The following is a 23,439-nucleotide window of genomic DNA, read 5'->3' as shown; positions in this document are numbered from 1 at the left end:
AAAAGTCATACGTAAAAATTCTGCCAACTGAAGATATAATTAACTGTCCTCATAATGTGGAAACAGAGGATATAAGATGGTTGAATGTCTGTTTACAAGAATAATTTTTTAACTATATATATCATTCTGTGACAGACACTATACTGTACTTGAAATACAATTGATTGAAGTAAGAACTGTCTTTCAACAATTTCAAACAATTTCAAATACATCATGTCAAAATAAATTTTTGTAATAATTTTGTTTCAAATCAAATCTTACTCAAGTTTACAACAGAGCCTTTGAAATTCATCATCAATTCTTTCCAGTTATAATTATGTTCCAACCATTTATCCCAATGTTGTAGTCAACATAGCTGTCACAAGTGACTCTTGAAGACAAGCATTCAAACTTACATTAACATAGTTGGGGAGTGTGATGGATACTTGAGCAATATACCACATGTTTCCTTGATCTTTCTGTCGTGACCAAGCAGGGATTGATGGAACTGCCTTAGATGTCATCAAGTACAAGTTTAGTTGACCAATGCTGCTCCCATACATATGGTACCAAAATTGAAAACACTTTCCACTCAGTGGGTTAATCACTGGGCCTATTAGCCAGGCTTTGGAGTTAGGGGCAGCAAGAGATGTCTCAATGAAAAGATAATGTCCTGTTGATAAAAAGCAACAGATAAATAAAAGTTTAATCCACAGATTTATGATTTGCACCTAGTACACAGAGCAGTTGGTTTTGCTGATCAAGGATGGTGGTATTTTTGTGATTTCCCTTCAGTTAATATTTAGATAATGTAGTAGGGAGAGACTAGGAAAAGGCAGTCCAGTAGGGAGGAGGAGTCCTTCAGTCTAAATTCAAATATCTCCATCTATCAAAATCTCTTCCAGCACACTCAACATGGTATTAATTAATAAGTAAGCCCAAGCAACATTAAAATCAAGCATGCATCCAACTTGTCTCTGTAAAACTAATGAAAAAAAGTATTTTCCCATGTTACCTCTGCCATCCTTAAGGGTGTGATCAGTTGATGGTCCTGTGTTGATTGATGATGTGTTACCTTGACCAAGACGCCAGTCGATGTTATCCCCAGGATATTGCTTCCAACCACACAATTTCAGCAGGGATACTGGACTCTCAAAATCACAGTCCGTAGTTTCAGGACACTTGCCATTACTGAGCTGAATGTCATCTACAGCAATATCACTTTGGTAACTTGAACCACGCACACCCTCAAACACAATTTTGTAACGATTGTTGTTTGTTAGCTCTACCTGACCTTTCAACCATTTGTTGCCATGGGAGCCAGATTTAGACCAGACAGGAGAATTTAACTGGCCACCAGCATAGCTGTAGATGTTAAGTTGCCCTATGTGAGGTCCATACATATGATACCAAAAGGTAAGACATTTGGGCTTTGTGGGGTCAATATTGACATAAGGAGAATGAATTCTTGCTGTGTCACTGGGCCTCCTCGGAAATGATCCTTCTATGTAAACATACCATCCACGAGCTGTAAAGATAAAAAAATGAGTGGTTACACTCATTTATCTGACTTGTTTCTAAGGGATCAGAATCATGGGCTCTCAAGAGCCTATGAAAATAACATTTTTCATACCATCTCTTGATTGCTGTCATATTTTTTTTAAAGAATTATTAGACGAGCAAAGACAATCATATCACCCAAATTTCAAAACTTATCAATTCTGTGCTTTTCCTGATTCCTTGTTTTAGTTATTTACTATGATAGGTTTCCTTTTCAAAGAAAGAAGATTAACTCTTTAACTCCCAGACTGAGAGGTGATTAATCTGTAACTTCTCCCTATAATATTTTATATAGCAAACAGGTAACGAGAATACTCAAACTTATCAGGTGGAGGTTGTTATCTTGATCTAATAGCAAATTCTTGTAACTAACATAATTATAAGGAAATGTGTAGCAGATCTTGGGAGTTAAAAGGTAAAGAGGGCTGTATCAAGAAAGAAAGCAATACAAAATGTGTAGTTCACGATTTTGTGTTTCTGGACCCAGTTGTAAAAAGGACAGATAAACACCACCCAAAGGATAAATTGCTATCCAAGGATAAGTGATAGAAAAACATTATCCACTGTATTAAGATTTATTCATTGGTTAACATTATCCAACCTTTGAACAACCAGGGCCAGCTGGAAGATAGCTGCTGATCTGCACATAAAATACTATGCCTTGGGTTCATGCGCTGAGATTTGTAACTCCTATGTTGCTGAAATCATTTTTTTTTTTAATTCAAGTCCCTTGATACAATTTAGAACATAATCTGGTAATGGCAGACTGTTTTCAACAAAACTTGTTGCAAAATGGTGAAATTAATTTTTGAAAATAATGTGCAATCTTTGCTATGAAATAAGTTGGAATGCAGTGAGTCCAATTATAATAAAATTGTATTCATAACAAGAGAAATTTCTCTTTTTACAAGTATCTAAACCAACATTTTACTGAAAGTGAATCAAATATTCTTTCTGTTACGACTTACTTGGTTGCCACCTGAACTGCTGATTCTTATTATCACAAGTTGTGTTCAGGGTAAGATGGCCATCATTTACTGCCTTGCCCCCAACCGGAGTCAAACATTTACTTGTTGGTAAATGCTGTATCGAACCTTTGGAGGTGAATTTCCACTTCTCGCTACAACTATCCTTTAACACAACATCATCAGCATTGATACCAGATCTTCCCCTTCGTTCCAGACACATATCATACTTGGTATATTTAAGGTAACCATCAGATGTTAGCTGGAACTCCAGGCGACTCTCACCACATCCATCATAAGTCACTATCCTAGTGCCTTGTGCTGGTCTGGTAAACCCACCCAAGTATACATGTAAACACTTTGCAGATAACATGTGCTGAAGAGACCCTGGACCATTGGCTCCCACGACACCTTGTTGTTTGGTGTGATCTGTTGTGGGGCCAGTTCCTGAAGAATAAGTGCCACCTTGATGGCGTGTCCAGTTAAAGACATCTGTTATGTGCTCTTGGGTGTAGTTACAAAAGCCACTTTCAAAGTCACAGTTGTACAATGAAGGCGCTATGGTGGGTGGCAGGGTGAACTGGGTGGTAGCCGGAGGTGATAAGGTTGTTACAGGGTTAGGGTTTGCATTAGCCGGGAATATTGTACAATCGCCACCTGTTATAAGAATATCATCAATAGCAATATCTCCACGGTAACCATTCCCACGTATTCCTTCAAAAATGACCCAGAAGTCAGAGCCTGGAACCTTGCTGAGCGAAACTTTACCATTTAACCAGTTATTACCCTGCTGACCTTGCAAAGTCCAAAGAATTTTTTCAGACTTGCTTCCAGATGCTGTCTTTTGCACTATATTAAGGGTTCCAATATCAAAACCATACATGTGATACCAAAACTGAAGGCACCTTCCTTTGGAAGGAACAGCACTGAATGTCTCACTGAAAAATCTTGCCTTGTCACCAGTTCTTCTTGGTGATGAAGCCTCAATAAACATGTAGGTTCCATTGGCAGAATTAGTAGTGTGGTCGTTAGACGGCCCAGTGGTAGATGACAGTGTGTTACCTTTGCCTTCTAACCAATCAAAGTCGTCTCCCTTGCGGGTGTTTCTCCATGTGCATGTTCCCTCCTCAAAGTCACAATTTCCTACAAAGTGAAACAAAATGTTCTTATCACTTCCAGAAGATCTAAATATGAATTCTCTACTCTTGTTTTCATTCTGTTTCTTATCTTTCTTTTTTCACCTTGAATAAGTCTTCAGGTGTTCAATTAAAATTATCATTCGATGGATGTTTTTTCCCCATTTTCATTGTCTGGGAGATCGCCACGTGACCTGCAAATACCTGCCTACAAATAATGGTCTGCTCATGCCTACTGGTTACCATCTAAATCCACTTTTGCTGCAAAAAATATTCTGCTCATGCGCAGTAGTAACCACGCTCTTGTGTGAAATGGCAGATCAAAAATTTGAAAACAAACTCTGTGATCGAATTATAAAACAATTATTGAACTCGGTTATCGCAAAATATCGTGATTTGTCCATGGCAAGCAGATCAATCATTTGCCTCAGCCTTCGGCTTCGGCAAATAATTGATCTGCGAGACACTGACAAATCCTGATATTTTGCAATAACCGAGAGTTCAATAATTGTTAAATATTCTCTCTCTTTCTTCCCATCATCCTTCCACTTGAAATGGAAAGATATTAGAAGGAGGAACTTCAGTTTGGTCAACCTTGAGAGGGAAAAGGGTACGATAACAGAGGTAGGACAACACTGGTCAACAATATAATAGAAGGTGATGGATGTTTTAACAAATATGTATGTCCTTCAGGAACTTGTAAAACTATGGACTGAGAGATGATTGCATGCATGCTTTAAAATTCTCCAGATGATGGTTTTAAAATCCTTAAGTGTTTGAATGTGTATTAGTTTCTCCTATAAACTTAAAATGTGCTAGCTAGGTCACACTGCGAGTATGCACCCTGAGTCCCTCCAATTTGTCATTTGTGTGTCTGGGCCCCGCAGTAATTGGCGCAAGCTGTTGCGGTGTCCCTGCCTGTCAGCAAATCTAATAAATTAATTTAAATTAAATTAAATTAAATTTTGACTGTTTGCTACTCTATTGAAAGAAGTCTGAAACAAAAAGTGCATGTTTGGCTCTGAACCCAAAAATATTTGTATGGTCCAGTACCAAGCCTGTACTCACCAGGAGTTGGGCACTTGCCCGGAAATATTCCAACATCATCAATGGCAATATCTCCCGTGCTGCCAGCCACCTGACCCTCAAACGAAATCTGAAATGGTCTTACAGGACTCCACACACTAACTTGTGCAACAAGCCACTCATCACCTTGATCACCAGACCGCCGCCAGATGCGAGCACCAACTGAGGAACCTGTTTTTTTATACACCGCTAGAGTGCCTACTGTTGATCCATACATATGATACCAGAACTTCAGACATTTGGCATTAACTTTGGGCATCTGAGGAGTCAGTAACCTGGCCTTTTTTCCACTTTGAGATTTAGAGCTGTCAACATACATGTAAAACCCTATAACAAAATTTTAGGCTTGTGAGCACAATGGTACAGAGAGCCCAAACTGAGTGAGTGCATGGAGACAGCCGGGTTACAAGGTCTGGATCAAGAATTAGAGAAGCATACTTGCCATGTAATACAAAGAGATTAAAATATTGCAATACATGAGATTAAAGTTGAAGTTGTTAGAATACATGCCTGGATATTCCGAGCACCCACACTTAAGTTACTCAACAGTATGCTTGGATATTCCGAGCACCCACACTTAAGTTACTTAACAGTTGTCCCAGATTAGAATACACCACAACGTACTACTGCTCAAATTTCCTTTGTGGTAAATTTCATTCTAGTTACAAGTATCTAAAAACCTGTATAATATGATTCCCTATGAGAAATAAATCAGTTGTTACTCCTAGCATTGGTTGATGCGTCCTTTTGTGTCACTACTATGGCGACATCGAACTCTTGGAACCTGACAGAAGTTACAAAAAATATACAATTGTTATATTTTTCGACTGTCTGTGAACAGCTTTCCAGTCACAAAATTACTTGTGTCAATTTTTCAAAAGCAGAAATAGAATAAAAATTTTCATTGCTGGTCCATATGGTACCTTCCGAAATTATTGGCTTGATAGCATTCTTAGCATGCATGATAATATGATACCCAATGAAGAGACAGCATCTTCACCAGCTTCCTTCCCCTTAGGAAAGTTAAATGTCATCACAGACGTACCTGAAGCTGATCCCAATGTGTGATCAGCAGCAGGCCCAGTGTTGGGGGTAACTGTTGCTCCACTGCCACGAGCCCAGTCAAAATCATCAGTTGTATCCTGTCTGTAACCACATATGTGACTTTCTTCATATGTGCAGGAGACTGCAATGTTAAATTAAAAAAATTCATATTGCAGTTTAGCCAGATATAAAAGCAGACCTCTCTAAATAAAATTTCACAGACTTTCATCATGTCCGAATTTCCCACATGCTGACAAGTTTATTCACAGCAAGTTCAAAGCTTCCTAGATTGGCAATCACTCTCTATCTTCCTATGATCTTAATGAATGAATGATTCAGCTGTATAATTGCAAGGGGAAATTAGATGCTGGTCACTCTTACAGTTCTAAGGTTTTAATATTAGCTGGGTTTTAGGGCTAATTCACTAATAAGCTACACATAAGTAGGTAGTAATTTACCTCAAACAAAAAATAGTATAAATGTAGTGGTCAGTCATGGCTGATTTTTTTTAAGGGAAACTAGCTGTTCTGACCACTTATTTGTGGTGGGTAAAGGTAAATAGTAACGTGTCCATTCATAGTTTATGGCATTAATTGCCTTTCCAACCCCTTCAGTTTCCCGCTATGATCTGCACATGAGGAGCCTTTGAAAATTCTGTGCGGGGGTCATGGCCAGGTGGCGAGATGTTGAGTCTAATGGTCATACAGTGGTAGTTCAATGTCATAGGACACCGGAAAAAGCAGAAGCCCCATGGACATCTTAGGATGAAGTCAGGGTACGAAATTAACTTTTTTGGCAAGGAGCCATCTGGCTCATAAACTTTCCAAAGTGGTCACCAAGGCCAAAAAGCTAGGAGCCATTGAAAAGCAAAAGGGACAATTCACTTCCCAATATACAACGCAAATTTTGGAAAACCCAAGATGGCGGATGTTGACGTGTTCGGTTCGTAGCATTCGTGACGATTTTGCGTAACATACCTCATCGTTCAAGCCGATTCATCTACTTTAAGCTTTATTTAGTTGTAAAATACATCAAGGTAAGATATACAAAACCCAAAGAGTTCTAGTCGCCAACTTGGCGACTAACTTTTGAAATTATCTTGGTCGCCAGCACAATAATTTAGTCGCATTGGCGACTGTATTTACAGGCGCAATATTGGGACATTCCATTTTTTATCCGCACCCCCCCTATGGAAGGCATTTTTTGGTACTGACAAGTAGGAATCTGTCATCCGGAATCTGGAATTTTCGCCCCATTGGAGGGGGTCGGAATTCGCCCAAAAAAAAAAGGCCCTGGCGGAATCTAAATTTCAGAGAGAAAAAGGCCTCTCGGAATCAGAAGACGGCTTGTCGGTATCTAACTTTCAGAAGAAAAAGACCTTTCGGAATCAAATTTTCAGAGGAAAAAATGGAATGTCCCATTTCGTGCCCTGGAAGTCCCTGTTGGTATTGATTTATTTTACATGTTATCCGATACATACTTGAAGCAACATTACAAGGTCCATGTGTCATAGAAATATCATCCAAAGCAATGTCGCCTTGGTAACTTTTACCCACTGAACCTGACATTACAATCTGAAATGAAATACAGGGTTACAGTGAGTACCTAAAGGCTTTTATTATTTCATTTCTACTTACTGATTAGCTTTAGTATGTGTTTCACACAACTTTGGTTTATGCATTGTTCACTCAGTTATCTACAACTCTGCCATTTCATTTCATTCTATTCCAATAAATTCCCTTGGAGTTCAAGTTGACTCCAAATATAATTTATCCACACTTAGCTTCTTTCACACTAGATATAACCTGTACATACATACATACATACATACATACATACATACATACATACATACATTCATTCATTCATTCATTCATTCATTCATTCATTCATTCATTCATTCATTCATTCATTCATTCATCCATCCATCCATCCATCCATTCATTCATACATACATACATACATACTACATACATACATACATACATACATACATACATACATACATACATACATACATACATATGTTAATTGACCACTCCCCATGGGGGCTTTTCAGGGCCACTTCCCACCCAGCAACCATCCCAGTGGAGGACATCCATCACACATTAATCTCGTGCGCTGGAAATTAATGTCTCCTACCCTTAACCCTGCAGGAGACGGGACCTCCATTTATTCGTCCCTATTCGAGAAGACTAGAGTATCTAACCATTTCTTGACATTATAGAAAAGTAGCATATTCTTCTCACTTGTTTTAAGACCCTGAGTGTTGGTCCGACCTCAGAGAATGCTCCAACGAAATGCCCATTTTTAAAATGAAAATTTCACATAAAGTTTCTACCTTAAAATGATCTCTGCTGTTCACAGTTACTAAGGCCTGCAGCCATTTGTCTCCACGTGTTCCTGTCTTTGACCACAACATTGTGTCATGGGCACCTGTCCTGACGTACACACTGAGGGTATTGATGTCCGCTCCATACATGTGATACCAAAACGACAAGCACTTTCCTTTGGTAGCAGTTGTTGCAGGCATAGAACTACTTATCAGCCTTGCTGTGTCATTTACCTTTCTCGGCCAAGATGCTTCAATGTACACATACCAGCCATTACCTGCAAATCAGTACACCAGAAGAATGTAAGTATAACTAAATGATCAAAGAAACAATTAACACAATAAGCAACTACTGACTCAAGTTAAAACAAGTTGCAAATTAATGCAGTTGGTTTGTGACATTGAACATTTTTGTGAAAATCTTTGTTTTCCCAACTGCTTTTCTTTTTTCTAGAATGAAGTTGCAAAAATTCAAAATTGCTTTTCTCAGTTCATGCAAATGATGACCTAGAGAATTTGAGGAAAAAAACAGTACAAACAACACCATTAAGTGGTCTGTCATGGAGACCTTTCAGAGTAAGTGACAAATCTTGTTGAGTGTTCTCTACCCAACAGGGCAGATGTAGGGATTTTAATTAATCCATTGTCAAGGTAAATTCTAAGTAACATGAACCCGGAGGAAGTGAAATGTTTCAATGTTAAAGACTTGCACCACTGTTACCAGATTACTAACCATTTCCCTTGGTATGGTCAGCAGAGGGGCCTGTTGCTGACGACGAAGTAGACCCAGCCTTCCTTGTCCAGTCAAACTGGTCTGTAGTGTCTTGTGTCCAGGAACAAATGTCTGATTCAAAGTCACAGTTTATGCCAACATTTGCTGTAAAGAATATTTCATGAGTATAAGTAGGGAACCCTAGAAAAAACTGATAATATGATTTGAGTTCAAAATGTAATTTAAAATATGAATTTGGTGATTAAATAGTCTGCTAAGCACAAAATACTTAATATGCAGAATAGTAGGCAAGGACATTGTTTCTACAGTACAGCCAAAAAACAAAATAATGCAGTTGCACATTGTGCAAGAAAAAAAGGCATACATCTACATTAACAATCTAAAGTAATAAAAAGCTCACTGTGCATATCAAGTTTAAAGCTGAAAGCAAAGAGTTTCTTGCAGTTCAGTCAACATATTGTTAAGTTGTTGCATTTTTCAACATGCAACTGCAAAGAGGTTGTTGCAGCCTCTAAGATACAAAATCAAGCAAACCACCATTGACCTTGAAGGGTTCCCCCCCTTGCAAGTACTACAAGAATCTTTTATTTGCATTATTTACATTTGAATTTTCCTCCTGTATGCTAGAATTAACAAATGGTAAACACCACAGCATACACTATTGAGTTATGGATGCACACAGGAGGTTGCTAAGCATGAAAGAAGCGTAAGAGTCACTCGAGGCAATAGCCAAGAGGGACTCTAGCTTCTTGAGTGCTTAGCAAACCTCCCAAGTGCATCCACAATTCAATAGCGTACACTGTGGTGTTTACCATTTGTTTTATAACATAACATTGATACCTTGTAGCTAAAGAGTTCCCTTTTATTTAACAAATCTTACGTGACCAGAAAAAACAAGCACGCGCAGAAAAATAGTCTTTGCATTTGCTCACGTCAGCAGCGTACACCCATGGGCAAATGGGGGATGCTAAATTGACCAATCAGAGCGCGTGCTTTACTTTGGTTATGTTATAATATTCCTTGAAAAAAACAAGTAGGAAGTAGACAAGGTAATAACTTACAAACGATAGGAGTAGTTGTGGCTGATGAAGTTGTTGGTGCTGCAGTAGTAACATAGTTTGGAGCAGCCGATGTTGGACTCAGTTGACAATTTATTCCTGGGAGGAACCTGAAGTCATCAATGGCTATATCTCCTGTATAACTGGTTCCCCTGATTCCCTCAGCAATAATCTATTGTACATGTTAAAATCAATGAAAGCTCGTCAGTACTGGCAGGAATGTGCTGATCTATCAGAGCCTGAATGCTACTCTAATTATATTAATATAAAATTATAGTAACTGACTTTTGTCTTTTGGCAACTTAAAAAACTTAATTAATATTATTAACCTTTATAAAAGCTTCCAATTGTAACACTTCCAAGAACTGATAGATGGATGCTTCACTTTTATCACTACAGTACTATCTTATTCTTTCTCAACCAAACAAGAGAATTCGGTATGAGAATAAAAAAAACACCATCTGACTGATTTGCTCATTTATTCACATCACCAGCTAGTTGACACTTCTGGAGAGACAAGGTTGAGAGCTACTACTCTACTCACCCCATAGTTCAAACAAAAGAGCCCCTTCAGGTGTCCTATGAGTAAACTGAGGGCAGCTTTGACTGACAAACATGTACTATAGCCCCTCGAAGTAACACATACAGCCACTCATTACAAGCAATTACACATTCCGTAAGTGGCACCAAGTAAAGCCCTTCCCATTTTTCTGGTTGTTAACAAAAAATTTTCTGCACCTAAAATGTAATCCTAGTTTAAATCTTATTCTTGTCAGTCTATTCTAAATTCATTATCATACGTACATTACAATACCAAACCAAAAACAAATCAAATCAAGGAAATAGAGACCCTTCTCTACAAAAACATTTGCATGACTCTATCGAAGTTTCCAGAAATCAAGGGAACAATTTAGACATTGATTTACCACATCACTATTTTTATAAGCTGCTAGAAACTTCTCCTTTTTCCAGAATATTCTGTTGGCTATTCTAAGGATATGTCATCATTAGCATCCAGAATGTTCTTGCTGCTAAAAATATTGTTTTAGAAATAGGTATGATGTAATCAACTACTATAAATAAGGTTCGAGATCATAAGATTTAGTGAGGTTTTCAGAAATTTAAGATACCAGTACTGTAAAGTTAGGTTGTAGACCAATAAAGTATTTAAGTGGAAACAAGAATCTTCTCCTGCAGGCTTCGTGACAATGACTGAGATCTTGCTTGAAACTTAACACTGTAACTTTTTAGCAGCATCATCTGCTAAGACTAGTAATTGTAACATTATCATGGGCTCCTATTATCAGAATGTTCAACTACCTTATATTTAGCCTGATTTCCAACTGGCACTTGTCCATTAAACCATTTTCTTCCTTTATTTCCTGAGAGGGTCCAGATGAGTGTTTCAGCATTACCAACCACTTGATAAAGATTGAGGGAGCCAACGCTTGAACCATACATGTGATACCAGAAGGTAAAGCAGTTCTTTGAGGCTGTTCCATTAAATTGTCTACTGGTTAATCTTGCCTTGTCACCTCTTCTTCTTGGACTTGATGTCTCAATGAAGGCATAGACACCTAATGACGACAATGAAGCAAAGAATGTTGAATGCAGAAGCAATGTTCCGATATGTAAAACAAAATGTCATCATGCTTGTCATTTGCACACTATTAGTAATTATCTCCTTAATAACCCATCATATATTTCTGCTCACGTGCAATTGGTTTTATATCACATGACCAAATATTTCCCAGCTAAAACTGGGAATAATCCAAAGATAATCCTAAGTGATATTCTCCAGACTCCATATTAATAATTACGCCATAATGTCCATGGACAAATATTGGTGCACATTTTTCTGCCAACTAGAGGCTATTGTTTATTAAATATGACTTAAAGTTGCTCCTATCTTTCAGTTTTTCATCTTCCTTAGAAAAAATTTTATTTTTTTCTCATAAAAGAACAAGTTTTTCCAACATTTTGAAAATATTTAGAAAACAAATCCTGTCACTTTGCTCCTCAAAGACTTCATGACGTCACGGGTAAACAAGTGGTCTACACATATCAGTTAACTAATTTTGATAGTCATTGAGAATTATTCTCTATGTCATTCCTCTGTCATCCTACGAAACCACTGTAATTCTCATCATTATCACGATCATCATCATGCATCATCGTCATCATCATCACCATCACCTGCTTGGATAACAGTTTGACTTGGGTATTGCCTGGTGCATAAAATACTTTTCACAAACCTTAACAAGTTGTTTCCTCACACAATTTTATTTGTGTCCTTACCAGACAGATAGCACTCAATAGTGAAAGCAAAGATAATGAAGACGCTTTTATATATCTACTTGCTGCCACAGTCTAGTACCTTGAGAGGAACCCAGGCGATCTGTATCAGGGCCTGTAAAGGAACTTAGTGTCCGTCCCGATCCCCTGATCCAATCAAAATCATCACCAGCCATATTAATCCAAGTACAGAAGTCATTCTGGAAATTGCAGTCCCCTAAAATGAAGTTTCATTTTTTTTAGTTCCTCACAATAAGTTCGTGGTGTTTATTACAAATACCCATGAGACAACAAAACCTTTCTCTAAATGTTGATGGCCTGCCCTGTTTACTTTTGATTTGGTTCCTTATCATCGACCAATCCATCTTTTAACCCTTTGACCCTGAGGAGTGCATGACTAGCAAACTAATTTCTCATTACAATATCAACCCTGAGTCACACAATAAGGTCACAAGAATAAAAGAAATGATCATCAGCTAGAATTAAGACTCTTGATTTTTAAAAGAATTCTTGTCAGCACCTTGGGAAATGCTTTACCGAACAGTACTGTTCAGAACCAATGTTAGGGTGTACAGTATAAATGGTTAAGGTAAGCTACAAACAATGATACAGGAGAAAAAAGGTTCACTAACCAGGATTTGAACAATGGCCTGGAGACATTGAAATATCATCAATAGCAATGTCACTTCTGACACCAGATCCTCTAACTCCCTCAAAAACAACCTGTAACACAAAAAACAAACTTTTCATTAACAAGCTTTATATTACCCTGCTCGCAGAACCTTTTCTTCCAATGGAAAAGGCTCTACCAACATCCTGTTGTTGCTTTGAAATGCCGAAAGCCCAAAACTCCGGGCTAGTCAAGCTGGTTTTGCCTCCAGTTTTTGTGAGTGGAGGAAAAAAAATTATTTCAATTGTGTATCATCAGAATAAAAAGATAATTATTGCAGCAATATTACTGACAGCAAATTCTTATTTTAGGCATTCACAATTTTTTGCAAAAGATTGGAGGAGAAAGAAAGATCAGTACTTGGCACAGTAAGTTTAGAAGCTAGTACCATTTACAATAACAATTAATTGTATTTAATAAAAACAACTAGTGACCTGACAACACTACTAACAATCTGCGATTCAATCTAAACTTTCCTGAAGAACTGAAAGCTATGATAACCAAACTTACAGTAAATTGAGCTGTGCTGTTTAGTGTGACGCGTCCTTTCAGCCAAGTCCTTTGAACACCCTGGTCACCTGTAACAGTCCAAATTGTATTTCCAAGACTATTGCCAACTTTCTGATAGACATTGAGTGTACCAAGACTTGAACCATACATCATGTACCAAAACTGAAAGCAACTCTCTGCAAATGTAGCCTTATTGTAAGTTCTCATAATTCTGGCCTTATCACCCCTATTTTGTCCTGAAGCTTCAAGTAACATGTAGTAACCTGCAGAGAAACAAGGAAAGTTACCTTGTAAGCTTTTTACAGCAGTATAACACATGCTCCCATAGAGAAAGGAAAATTCTGAGTCTCCATGAGGAATATCGAACCTCGGACCTTCAGACTCTGCACTTTGATGCTCTACCACTGAGCTACGGAGACTTTATGGTGAGCAAGATCTATTATGGAGTTCATAGCTTTCCTTCTTACTGCTAGGATCAGCAATTTCGATAGCATCATGTTTTGTAAATAGAATTAAAAGGATACCAAAGTGTTTACAACCATGCCCTGGGTGGGTCTCACTTTGATTTAAGGTTGTTAGGCAACATACTCTTACAGTAGCCATCTCCACCCTGGAATAGGATCAGACAATTGTAACCAGCTGGCATGGGCCTGGTTGTTCAAAGAGCAGACAACATACACAATCCAACATATAGATCATTATCCAGGATAAGTGTTACCAAAATGTACTGCTCTGTCCACTGGATAAGAGAATTATGCAGTAGATAGCATTATCCAACCTTGGAACAACTGGGTCCTGGTTAACACTGTTACTGAGTCACTAAACTGTTGGTGACCAGAATTCTAGCCAGGTCTCTGACAAGCAACTAATTTGCAGTCTCGTCGACTGTTTTCATTGATGAGAGAATCAGCACACAAGAAATGACATGACAACAATGAGGATAGCAGTTTACAGGAAAACCCTCACCAAGGAGATTGAGAAATACCATCAACTGGTTTTCCCAGGTGAGAATATATATAGTTATCAAAAAGTTTTATTGACGGAGTTGGATATCATGGGTACATACATTCAGAATAAGGCTAGGTGATAGCCAAAATTACCAACTGAAGAAATCACTAATATTAACAGCAGCTTACATAATTTATTAATCATTCACTTTATCAGAATAAATAAAACCTTACCTCGTCTGGATCCATAGGAGTGGTCAACACTTGGTCCTGTTCCTGAGGTAGGTGTGGGACCCTTAAATCGTGTCCAGTCAAAGTTATCTGTGTTGTCCTGTGTAAAGCCACAGATATTATCTTGAAAGTTACATGGGTCTCCTGCAAACAGACATTAAAAGTAATTCACAAATTTATGGGCAAACTTGCCTTCACATGCACACTCTATACAACAGTCCAAATGCCTTAACATGAACAATAAACATAAAAGAAATTTGAAGATTGTATGCTTCATAAAGCTCAATGTAAAGCATCCCTTTCTAAATGGTAGCACATGGCAAGCTGCCTTGACTATCACTTCAAGGGTCTGTATTATATAGTGCTTCAAATTCTCTATCTTTTGTACCTCACATTCTCCGTTTTTAGAATTATAGAACGGCCCCTAGGAGGTGTTATATTAATTGCAAAAAGAACATGACACATGATACAGAACTCCACTGCACTGCTAGACTTTCAAAGGACCAACATGTTGGCTTAATTCCCAACTATCACGAACACATCCCGAGATGTACAGGACAACTCAAGGCTAAATTACCAGAAATCAGGTAGGAAAAAACACATTTAATGAATATTAATAGCATACATATCACTTACAAAGAAAACAGAGTTTAACACAGTCTGACCACCTGCTATCTAAATATGATAACTTGATAATGACTGTTGAACACTCAGATCACCAAATTGGTGACCTTTTATAGATACTGCCATTAATATAATTTAGCTCCCAAATTTTTTCCACTTCTTATGGAAACCATAACAGTTTTAGCTAATGGTGCCTCACAAACTATCAGCTCATTCAAAAGGAGTGAAAAGAGTCATTGCCATTCCATGTTCCACGTGTTCCACACAGAACAAGCACCTGAGGTTTTCACCTAGACATCTTTTCTTTTCCAGAAAGTGTACACAATCTGTCTACAAATACCACTCACCAGTGTAATCACATAAGCCAGCTGATAACTGAATGTCATCCACAGCAATATCTCCTTGACCATTTGCTGCTACTATTCCTTCAAAAACCACCTAAAAAGACAAGAAAAAAATACCCAGATAACATTACACCCAACACACAGCCACAATAAAATATAAAAAATAAAAAAATACTGCAGCTGTATTTCGACACAGACACGATAGCTCTCTATGGTTTTTACAAAAAATACATGATAAAAACTGAACACACCATCTATATCTTATTCATTAGCCTACAAATTAAATCAGAGGTGTTTAATTGGTTTAAGAAAACTGTTGGCGAGTGATTGTGCACATTTATCCTAAAATTAGCTTGAACGTTTAAGCATGGAAAAAAAAATATTCCTTAGTCCAGGAACTGGATGTTAAGTTTAAAGGCTAGGAAAGGTAAATCGACATGTGGCAATTATAAGAATAAAGTGTTTTTAGGGGATTCTGAAATGAGAAGTCAGAAAACAATAAACTTACAGAATAAGACTGGCTCATTACAACATCAACTTTGGCCAGCTGCCACTTGTTTCCTTGTGTACCATTCTTTGACCAGATGGGAGATCCAAGAGATGTTGTGTTGGCATACACATCCAGTGACCCTAAACTAGGCCCATAGAGGTAATACCAAAACTTCAAGCACTTTGTGGTCTTTTGGGACACAGAAACCATTGGGCTGGAGATGCGCGCACTATCTCCATTCTGCTTTCCAACTGCCGCAATGTACATAAATCGACCTGCAAGAAGCAAACAAAATTAGGGTAAATGTAATACAAAATCACCTTCTGGGTCTAGAAAACAGACCTTCTGCCTGGAGTCCAGTGCACTGACCATTGTACCACTGTACCACTGTGTCTCCCATGAAACCCAGCCATGAAATTTAAAATTATCAGCCTCACAGTGTGTAACCCTTTAATTCCCACAAATGATTAAAATGTAACTTCTCCCTATAACATTCATACATCACCCAACAAAAAGGTAATGAGAATACTTAAACTTATCAGGTAGAAGTTGTTGTCTTGATCCAACACCAAATTCTCATAACTAATTTAATAGGAAATGTGTAGCAGATAGATGTGAGAATTAACAATCAGATCTTTTAGGAGTTAACTACAGGGTTATAAAATGAACATTTTACCTGTAAATAAGAACACAGACGTTGCATTGGTTCCCTGAGCACCAAGACCTTGTGATCCACAGTTAGCAGCTGGTCCATGTTTATTGTATCGTAGCTCTGCCTCTTCATCAGCGTAGCAACGGTAATAAGAACGGTAAGACCTGATACCGAAGCCTTGAAGGTTTACGTTATTTTGATTTTCATATGCCCTTGCTTTATTAATGCACTGTTGGATAACATCTATTCCTCGGACCACACCAGGCAGGGTTCTTCTAAAAATATGGTCTCCCTTGTATGTTAAATAACAGCCCAATGAAAGAACACCTGAAAGAAATGGAATGGAAAAAATTTAAAATGTATCACATCAAATTCTTGTTCGATTCAATTCCTTGTGAATCATTACCTAACAGCCCTTGTATGATATTTTATATATTTTTTTTTTTTAATAATTCAGCTGCTCCATGATAAAGGTGCTACAAAATGACAATAATTATGCTCCTTGTTGGCTGGACGCACAAACCTTCATGCAAAGTCTGAACATACATGAAGCTGAATCAATTCACATGTCAAATGTAAAACAAAAGCACTTCACACCATAGCTTTTCTCCTGAGTACATGATGTTTATTAAGGCAGGTTTCAATAATTCACAATACCATAATTATTTGGCTTAAAAATGTACCTGATTATAAGACTCATCCTCGACTTGGAAAAGAAAGTGCCCCATTGCAAGTAAACGGCCCAAAATTAAGGTAGATAAAAGTGGGGAAAGGTGGGCTTTTTCAGTTTCATAGATTTTTTGCATTATAAAAATGGTGCCACTTACAATGGAAATACTACGATAATCTCTTTAAGTAACCATTGGTCTCACCAGAAAGGACAAATAGAAAGAGAAACATTTAATTTTGTCTATGTCCCTCCCTCCCTCCCTCCCCTCTATTTTAATTCTCCATTCATCTCTTTTTGAGCTCAACATTTTTCAAAACAAGTACCTTTCTAATACAGATGTTTGGTGTCACTCATGAATGCCTTTTTCTAAGATAGTTTTATGTCATATTCACTCACCATCTGGGACACAATTTCCCCATAAACGATCTTTAGAATAATCACTTGTGGTAGCACACCAGAGGAGAGAATGCCTGGTATCATTACATTGGGTGTAATTGCCGCCACGGTAAGTGAATGGAAACACACAATCTGCACCATTGGCGCTACCACCAATAGTTTTTACTGGAAGGATTAAAAAAAATAAACATCATATACACCTTTGAAATAATTCAAAAGTTAGGTAACTAACTAAAGGTAATAATCAGTTTTATTTAATGTAGTTTGAGGATATTAACCCATTCACTTCCCAGATCTGTATCCTACTTCCCCCTTTCCCCATCCATTCCATGGTAGGTTCCACCTCCAACAAGACATCTTGAAGTTCTACACTCTTCCATTTGCCTTTAATTTGTTTTTTATACATTTACATTGCATCATAGTAATTCTTTTCAAACACTTTGAACATATTTTAAGAGAATTAAAGGTTTGTGAGTATATGATAAAATGAAATTGAAGAAAAAAAAGCTTCTGAAAGGCAAGCACCAACGCCTTACAAGCAGATACATCCATCCACCACCCCAGCTTCTGTTAGAATGCTTGGTAAGTCAACTAAACACAACCATTAACATTTTAAAATGAGATAAATTTGTGCAAATCCAGTTTACATGGGTTCATTACTAACTAATGAACCAAGCAGAATGTTGCCGAAAATTTAGCATTTAGATACTTTTTTTTCGAGGGTTTTTAGGTCAGATTTGAACATTTTCAAGTTTAACCATGAACACTGACCACCTAAGCAGTAATGAAGTAACATATTGTGCCGAAAGTGACTTTGTATACTCACTTTTGTTGGATTTTGGTGTATGACCTCCAGCAGGTCCCAGGCTTCCAGCATGATACCACCTCCACTCAAAGTTATCGGTATTATCCTGTTTATAATTGCACACACTGGACTCAAAGTCACAACTTATATTGAGTGCATAGGTTCCTGTCAGGAAGAAAAAGACACAATTATGCTGTGTATGTATCAGTAACTGCACATACTGGACTCAAAGTCACAAATTTACTCTCTTTCAGCACAGAAGTTCCTGTCAGGAAGAAAAAATATCTATAAAGGTGCTCTAAATGAGCAGCCCCATGAGAACTTTGTTCACATCTCTGATGTTGATGACCAAAAGCAATAATTTGAACATCGTACACCATTTAAGCAAAAATATGATAATTAATGGCCAAAATACGGGTTTCTTTCTCTGCTTAGGATGGCTTGATAGGTAAGCTGGTCCTCGCTCGAGATTCATCACACGTACTCTTATCTCTCTTTCCTAACCTGAAACATCACCGTTCCAAGCTTTATTGTAGTTGATCTTTCAATAGTTATAAGTGTAAAAAAATAACCTATACTAGCTTTCATCGTGATGACACACTAGGCACATAATGTCTGGCTTTGTTACTTCAGAGAACAATGGTTGTTGTAAAAAGATGATACAACCAAAACTGGGGTTATACCAGCCCTATCACTTCTGCAGAAGAAAATTCAAAACATTAACGTGCTGAGAAACTCATTTCAGAACGAGGACGGAAGTTTACTATGATTTTCAAGACTGATGAACTTTTTCTGAATTGTTCTTCCTAAGTTATTCAAAGTCAAATCTTAGCATGTTGGTAATTTAAATCCAAATTTTAACAAAATTCAATGACAATTACGCTTGGGGGTTTAAGGAAGTGTATTTCTGGTATAAATCCGCATCTCGAGGAAGGAATTTTTTCATGTTTCTACATTAATGAAGAGAGATTCGGTCAGTTCTGGCATTCAGTCGCGAAAAAATACTATTGACAACCAAGAGTCTTTAGAAAATTCACAAATAAAGGATGATTGTGTTCGGGAGTAATAATATAACCTCGCGAATACCAGCGTTACAAAAGAACCAACAGATTCATGCCACGGTAACCGACTTACACCTCCAGTTAGCGTTGTATACTTCACATAATATGTAAGAAAAAGCCGAAAAAAACAAGGAATAAGTAATGACGGTTACCAAACTCTGCATTAACTTAAAGCGAATTCTAATACTCATCTTAAGCCGGTACCTGATCAAAATAACCAGAAGTTACTGAAAAGGGACGATTAGGTTAACTCTTAATCAAATTTCTTATCCGCTTAAAGCTGAACGGAAATAACAAAGGTAAGTTCCATTTGAAGGCATCACACAAGACTTTCTAAATTAAGCTTACCGTACTACTGAAGATATTTAGACGCGAATTTATTCCCTGCTTGCATTTAGGTGTAAAGTGAAACTCGATTTGCAATCCTTGCGCGATCTAAGCGGCACAACTGTTTTAACGAAACTCCCTACCCTCCCCCGGCAGAGCAGATATTCTAACTGAAGCTTCCTTCTAGTTTGTATTTCAAATCAGAAACTCGAGAAGAAAACAATAAAAGAAACTTAATACCCTCTTTTTCTTAGAAAAAAAAAATTAGGCAAACTTTAAAATAATTGAAAATTAACCAATTTTGTTTGGGACCCTTTCATGTGTACCATTGGTACGTTAATCGCTCCAATAGAAAGCCTTTTAGACCCGCCTGCAAAGAAACAGTTTACTTAAACGAGGTACACTTACTTAAAAATTAAATAATCTCGTTGAGATTAATTTTACCCAAATGAGCAGGATTGTTTATTTTCTGTTTGCCGACATCGTGTGAGACTCTGTAAGCCGTTTAACTCTATGGGAAAAGTAGCAATGCAAAGTGTTCTCGCCATGTGACTGTTAACATGTCTTTTTGTCGAAGTCTTCATTGCAGAAAGAAACTTTCCGTTTTGTCCACTTATATGGGTTAAGGTGGTTGGATCATGGGCTGACAAAATTCGAGCGTGACAAATTCAAAGGCACACCCGGTAACATACTTGAAACTTGTGTAAGTTCGTACCATGCACGAGAAATTCTTTAGCTATCTTTCAACCGAAGAAAGCTCGTTGCTTTTCAAGATAGACAGGTTGAGCGAATGATCCATGTTTTCCTGTCTTAACTTGCCTCTATAATCCTTTCTTGGCAACATGCTCTACATTATTTGAATAGATATTGATTTCTCTTCAATTCATATTGACTTTGCAATAGACTAATAACGCAATGGTTTTAATGAAATTATTCCCATGATAAATGTTTAAAAGCGCTGCCCCGACTATTGTTTTAATTACTTATCGAACTATGGGAATTTTACAAAAATAGCTAATCGATTTTCTCATGTGTAAATTCAATTCCTAAAAATATCTTACGTGGCTCAAAGAAAAATTATAGTTACTGTAGTCACTCACCACATACGCAAAATGCAATGACCACGAGCTGGGTAGCTCGCTGCATTTTTTAAGAGCTCTAAGATATTCGCTGGTAATCCTCAACTCCTTCCTTGTCAATGAAAAACAACTTTTCTTAACAAATCAAAGCGCTCAAGATTTCAGACCTACGAAAAGAATGTTCACAGTTAGCAACATTTCCGTGGCAATAAAAGGTGTAACAATATTAACTTTATTATTCTTAGAAATATATTGAACGAAGCAAAAATAGTCAAAATGTGAACGTCATTGGAAAACGTACGCTTGTGTGTAACACATCAAGAAGCGAACTCTCCGGGGGCATTGGATTCCGTAAATGAGTCCTGAGTTTAGCATTTCCTTCAGAGAATTCCAACGAAAATGTTCGCCAAGATGTAAAATAGAGAAGTTTTATAAATATTTGTGTGATGCTAGAAAATATGCAAGCAAGCTTGTCTGTATTGTAGTCTTTATAACTTGGACAGAGGTTTTGAGAGTGTTACATAAGCACCTATATAGGGCCACGCCATGAGAAACCATTATTATTATAAATACCTACAGGATAGAATAAATGAACGCTCAGCCATAAATAAGCAACTTTTTATTTTGGCGAAACTTTCAAACTAATTTCGATATGGTAAAGCTAAAGTGATCGTCGTGATTTTGACAGAGAACGTTTGGCGGAACGCTGCGTTGCAATGCGAAGCGAGCGGCAAACCGATAAGATTTTCCCGTACGGTACCAGGGGCAAGCTGGCGCGAAAAAAAAAATTGCGACTCGCATTTTTTTGAAAGCCTGACACTTACAATGGCATCATTGCCGAAGTAAATACATATTTCTACAGTTCAGATGGCTGTTTGAATCTATTTTACGCTCATTAGAGGGAATTTTAGAAGAGTTCAGTAACTCGGTTGCACCCTCACACCTCCAGTGTTATGATTAGCGCTGAAGCTCCCTTAATATCTGCATAAACTAAAGAACAGGGCAAACATGCGAAATGTGACAGCGACTAGTAGCCTAGCTATCCCGGTACTGAAAGTGAACGCGAAGATATACGAAAATTTTAGAACGTTAGCACAATTGAAAAGTCATATAATGCGACGGAAGCCTTTCTGCCTACACGCCAGCACTAATGCCAGCGTCGCAATCGCGTTGCATAAGTGAATCACAAAGTGCGCAGCTGTTAAGGAAAGACAAATGAGGAAGTGGCAGCTTAAAGTCCTACCTTCGTGATGTCCACAAGTCTTATTAGACTGTGCTACATAAACCACATGAAGGATTCCTTCCTACAGCAGCAGAAGAAGGAGATTTCAACCTCTACCCTAGAGCAACCAGAGGCTGGTACGGAAGTCCTTTAAACATCTCCAGACATTAAGTGACCGCAGATTACAATGGATGTCAATCATTCAAATATTATGAAATATTGAAATATTGAGCCAATCATATTAAATGACAGGAGGCATTGCGTGGTGTTTGCTGAGTATGGAAGACGTGTTTTCATGTCACATCTTTTTCAACTAACCAGAGTCTTTCCAATACACTGATCTCCTCATAAACTGGTTAAAACATTATTCTGCTTCTTACGATAAAGAAACGTTTTGTTTGTTTATATTGTGATTATTCATAACACACCGAATTCAACGCAGTCATGTGTACACATTTGTGTACACAAATGTGTACACATAAATAGCTCATTTTGAATCCATGGCTGTAAGGTTTTGATGTCCCAGAACAAAACAAGTTAAACTGGATTCTAATTAACAAGAGGAAGGATTCCAAACAGTTGGGATCAAATCTGTTAGAGTTAATTGCTCAATATTTAATACGATCCACTACTGTTTGAAAGCTTCACGCGTGGGCGGCGTGGGATAAAATGAAATGTGAGAACAAGAAAATTGGGAACTTCGATGACGGCGCCAAAAATGTGTTGCAGAGAGCGCGGGGTGTCTGGAGAGCCGTACACAGAAAGCAGACTTTGTGTCCGCTAGAATACAACTAGTCCCTCTTTTAAGGTTTTAAAACCTTTTCTACGGGCCAGGGGAATGGGCAATAAGCAGGAAAGTAGGCCCTCGTTGCCAACGTGATTGTGACCCAGGAAAATCACCCGTAAATAGTCTGTAAAAGTTTACGGGCCCGGTTATTCTGGAAACGCACTTCTACTCATAATCTAGCCGGTCTAGAATGAACTTGTTTCATTTTATAACTAACAAGCAGCCAAATAAGGCCGCGACCGGTCTCAACATGTTAACTTTCTTTTTCAGCTTTTAATGCTCCGAGTTGAATTGAATTATGAAGTCTGCTCACGTAGTTGAATTTAGAAAGGTCAGTGACACCAGAGAGTCCAAAAATGGGCATGACAAACAAGGAATTGCGTGTCGAGAGCATGTTATATTTCTGAGGATCGACTTTTCGATGAGCCGTGTGTTG

At 37.8% G+C, this 23,439-nt stretch overlaps 1 protein-coding gene across 1 annotated transcript in view; it reads right to left on the bottom strand.

Moving 5' to 3' along the window:
• The window catches only part of LOC111333431 (MAM and LDL-receptor class A domain-containing protein 2), a 106,663-nt gene extending 84,305 nt beyond the window's left edge, over positions 1-22,358 (bottom strand). Inside the window, exons 1-21 of the mRNA XM_088755052.1 lie at positions 22,238-22,358; positions 21,016-21,161; positions 18,549-18,692; positions 17,723-17,887; positions 16,681-16,983; positions 16,023-16,279; positions 15,518-15,608; positions 14,550-14,690; positions 13,369-13,631; positions 12,821-12,911; positions 12,271-12,405; positions 11,214-11,470; positions 9,897-10,065; positions 8,836-8,979; positions 8,112-8,380; positions 7,251-7,344; positions 5,772-5,912; positions 4,709-5,053; positions 2,508-3,647; positions 995-1,507; positions 396-652 (exon numbers count right to left, since the gene is read on the bottom strand). Of these exons, the coding sequence (XP_088611178.1) occupies positions 396-652; positions 995-1,507; positions 2,508-3,647; positions 4,709-5,053; positions 5,772-5,912; positions 7,251-7,344; positions 8,112-8,380; positions 8,836-8,979; positions 9,897-10,065; positions 11,214-11,470; positions 12,271-12,405; positions 12,821-12,911; positions 13,369-13,631; positions 14,550-14,690; positions 15,518-15,608; positions 16,023-16,279; positions 16,681-16,983; positions 17,723-17,887; positions 18,549-18,692; positions 21,016-21,061 (4,965 nt within the window). The 5' untranslated portion in view covers positions 21,062-21,161; positions 22,238-22,358. The remainder of the gene's footprint in view (positions 1-395; positions 653-994; positions 1,508-2,507; positions 3,648-4,708; positions 5,054-5,771; positions 5,913-7,250; positions 7,345-8,111; positions 8,381-8,835; positions 8,980-9,896; positions 10,066-11,213; positions 11,471-12,270; positions 12,406-12,820; positions 12,912-13,368; positions 13,632-14,549; positions 14,691-15,517; positions 15,609-16,022; positions 16,280-16,680; positions 16,984-17,722; positions 17,888-18,548; positions 18,693-21,015; positions 21,162-22,237) is intronic.
• Positions 22,359-23,439: the final 1,081 nt, after the last annotated feature.

The sequence above is a fragment of the Stylophora pistillata genome, chromosome 3 (genome assembly GCF_964205215.1).
Source record: "Stylophora pistillata chromosome 3, jaStyPist1.2, whole genome shotgun sequence".
Taxonomy (NCBI): Eukaryota; Metazoa; Cnidaria; class Anthozoa; order Scleractinia; family Pocilloporidae; genus Stylophora; species Stylophora pistillata.
The sequence above is the reverse complement of the archived record's forward strand: the minus strand, read 5'-3'. Positions and strand labels throughout refer to the sequence as shown.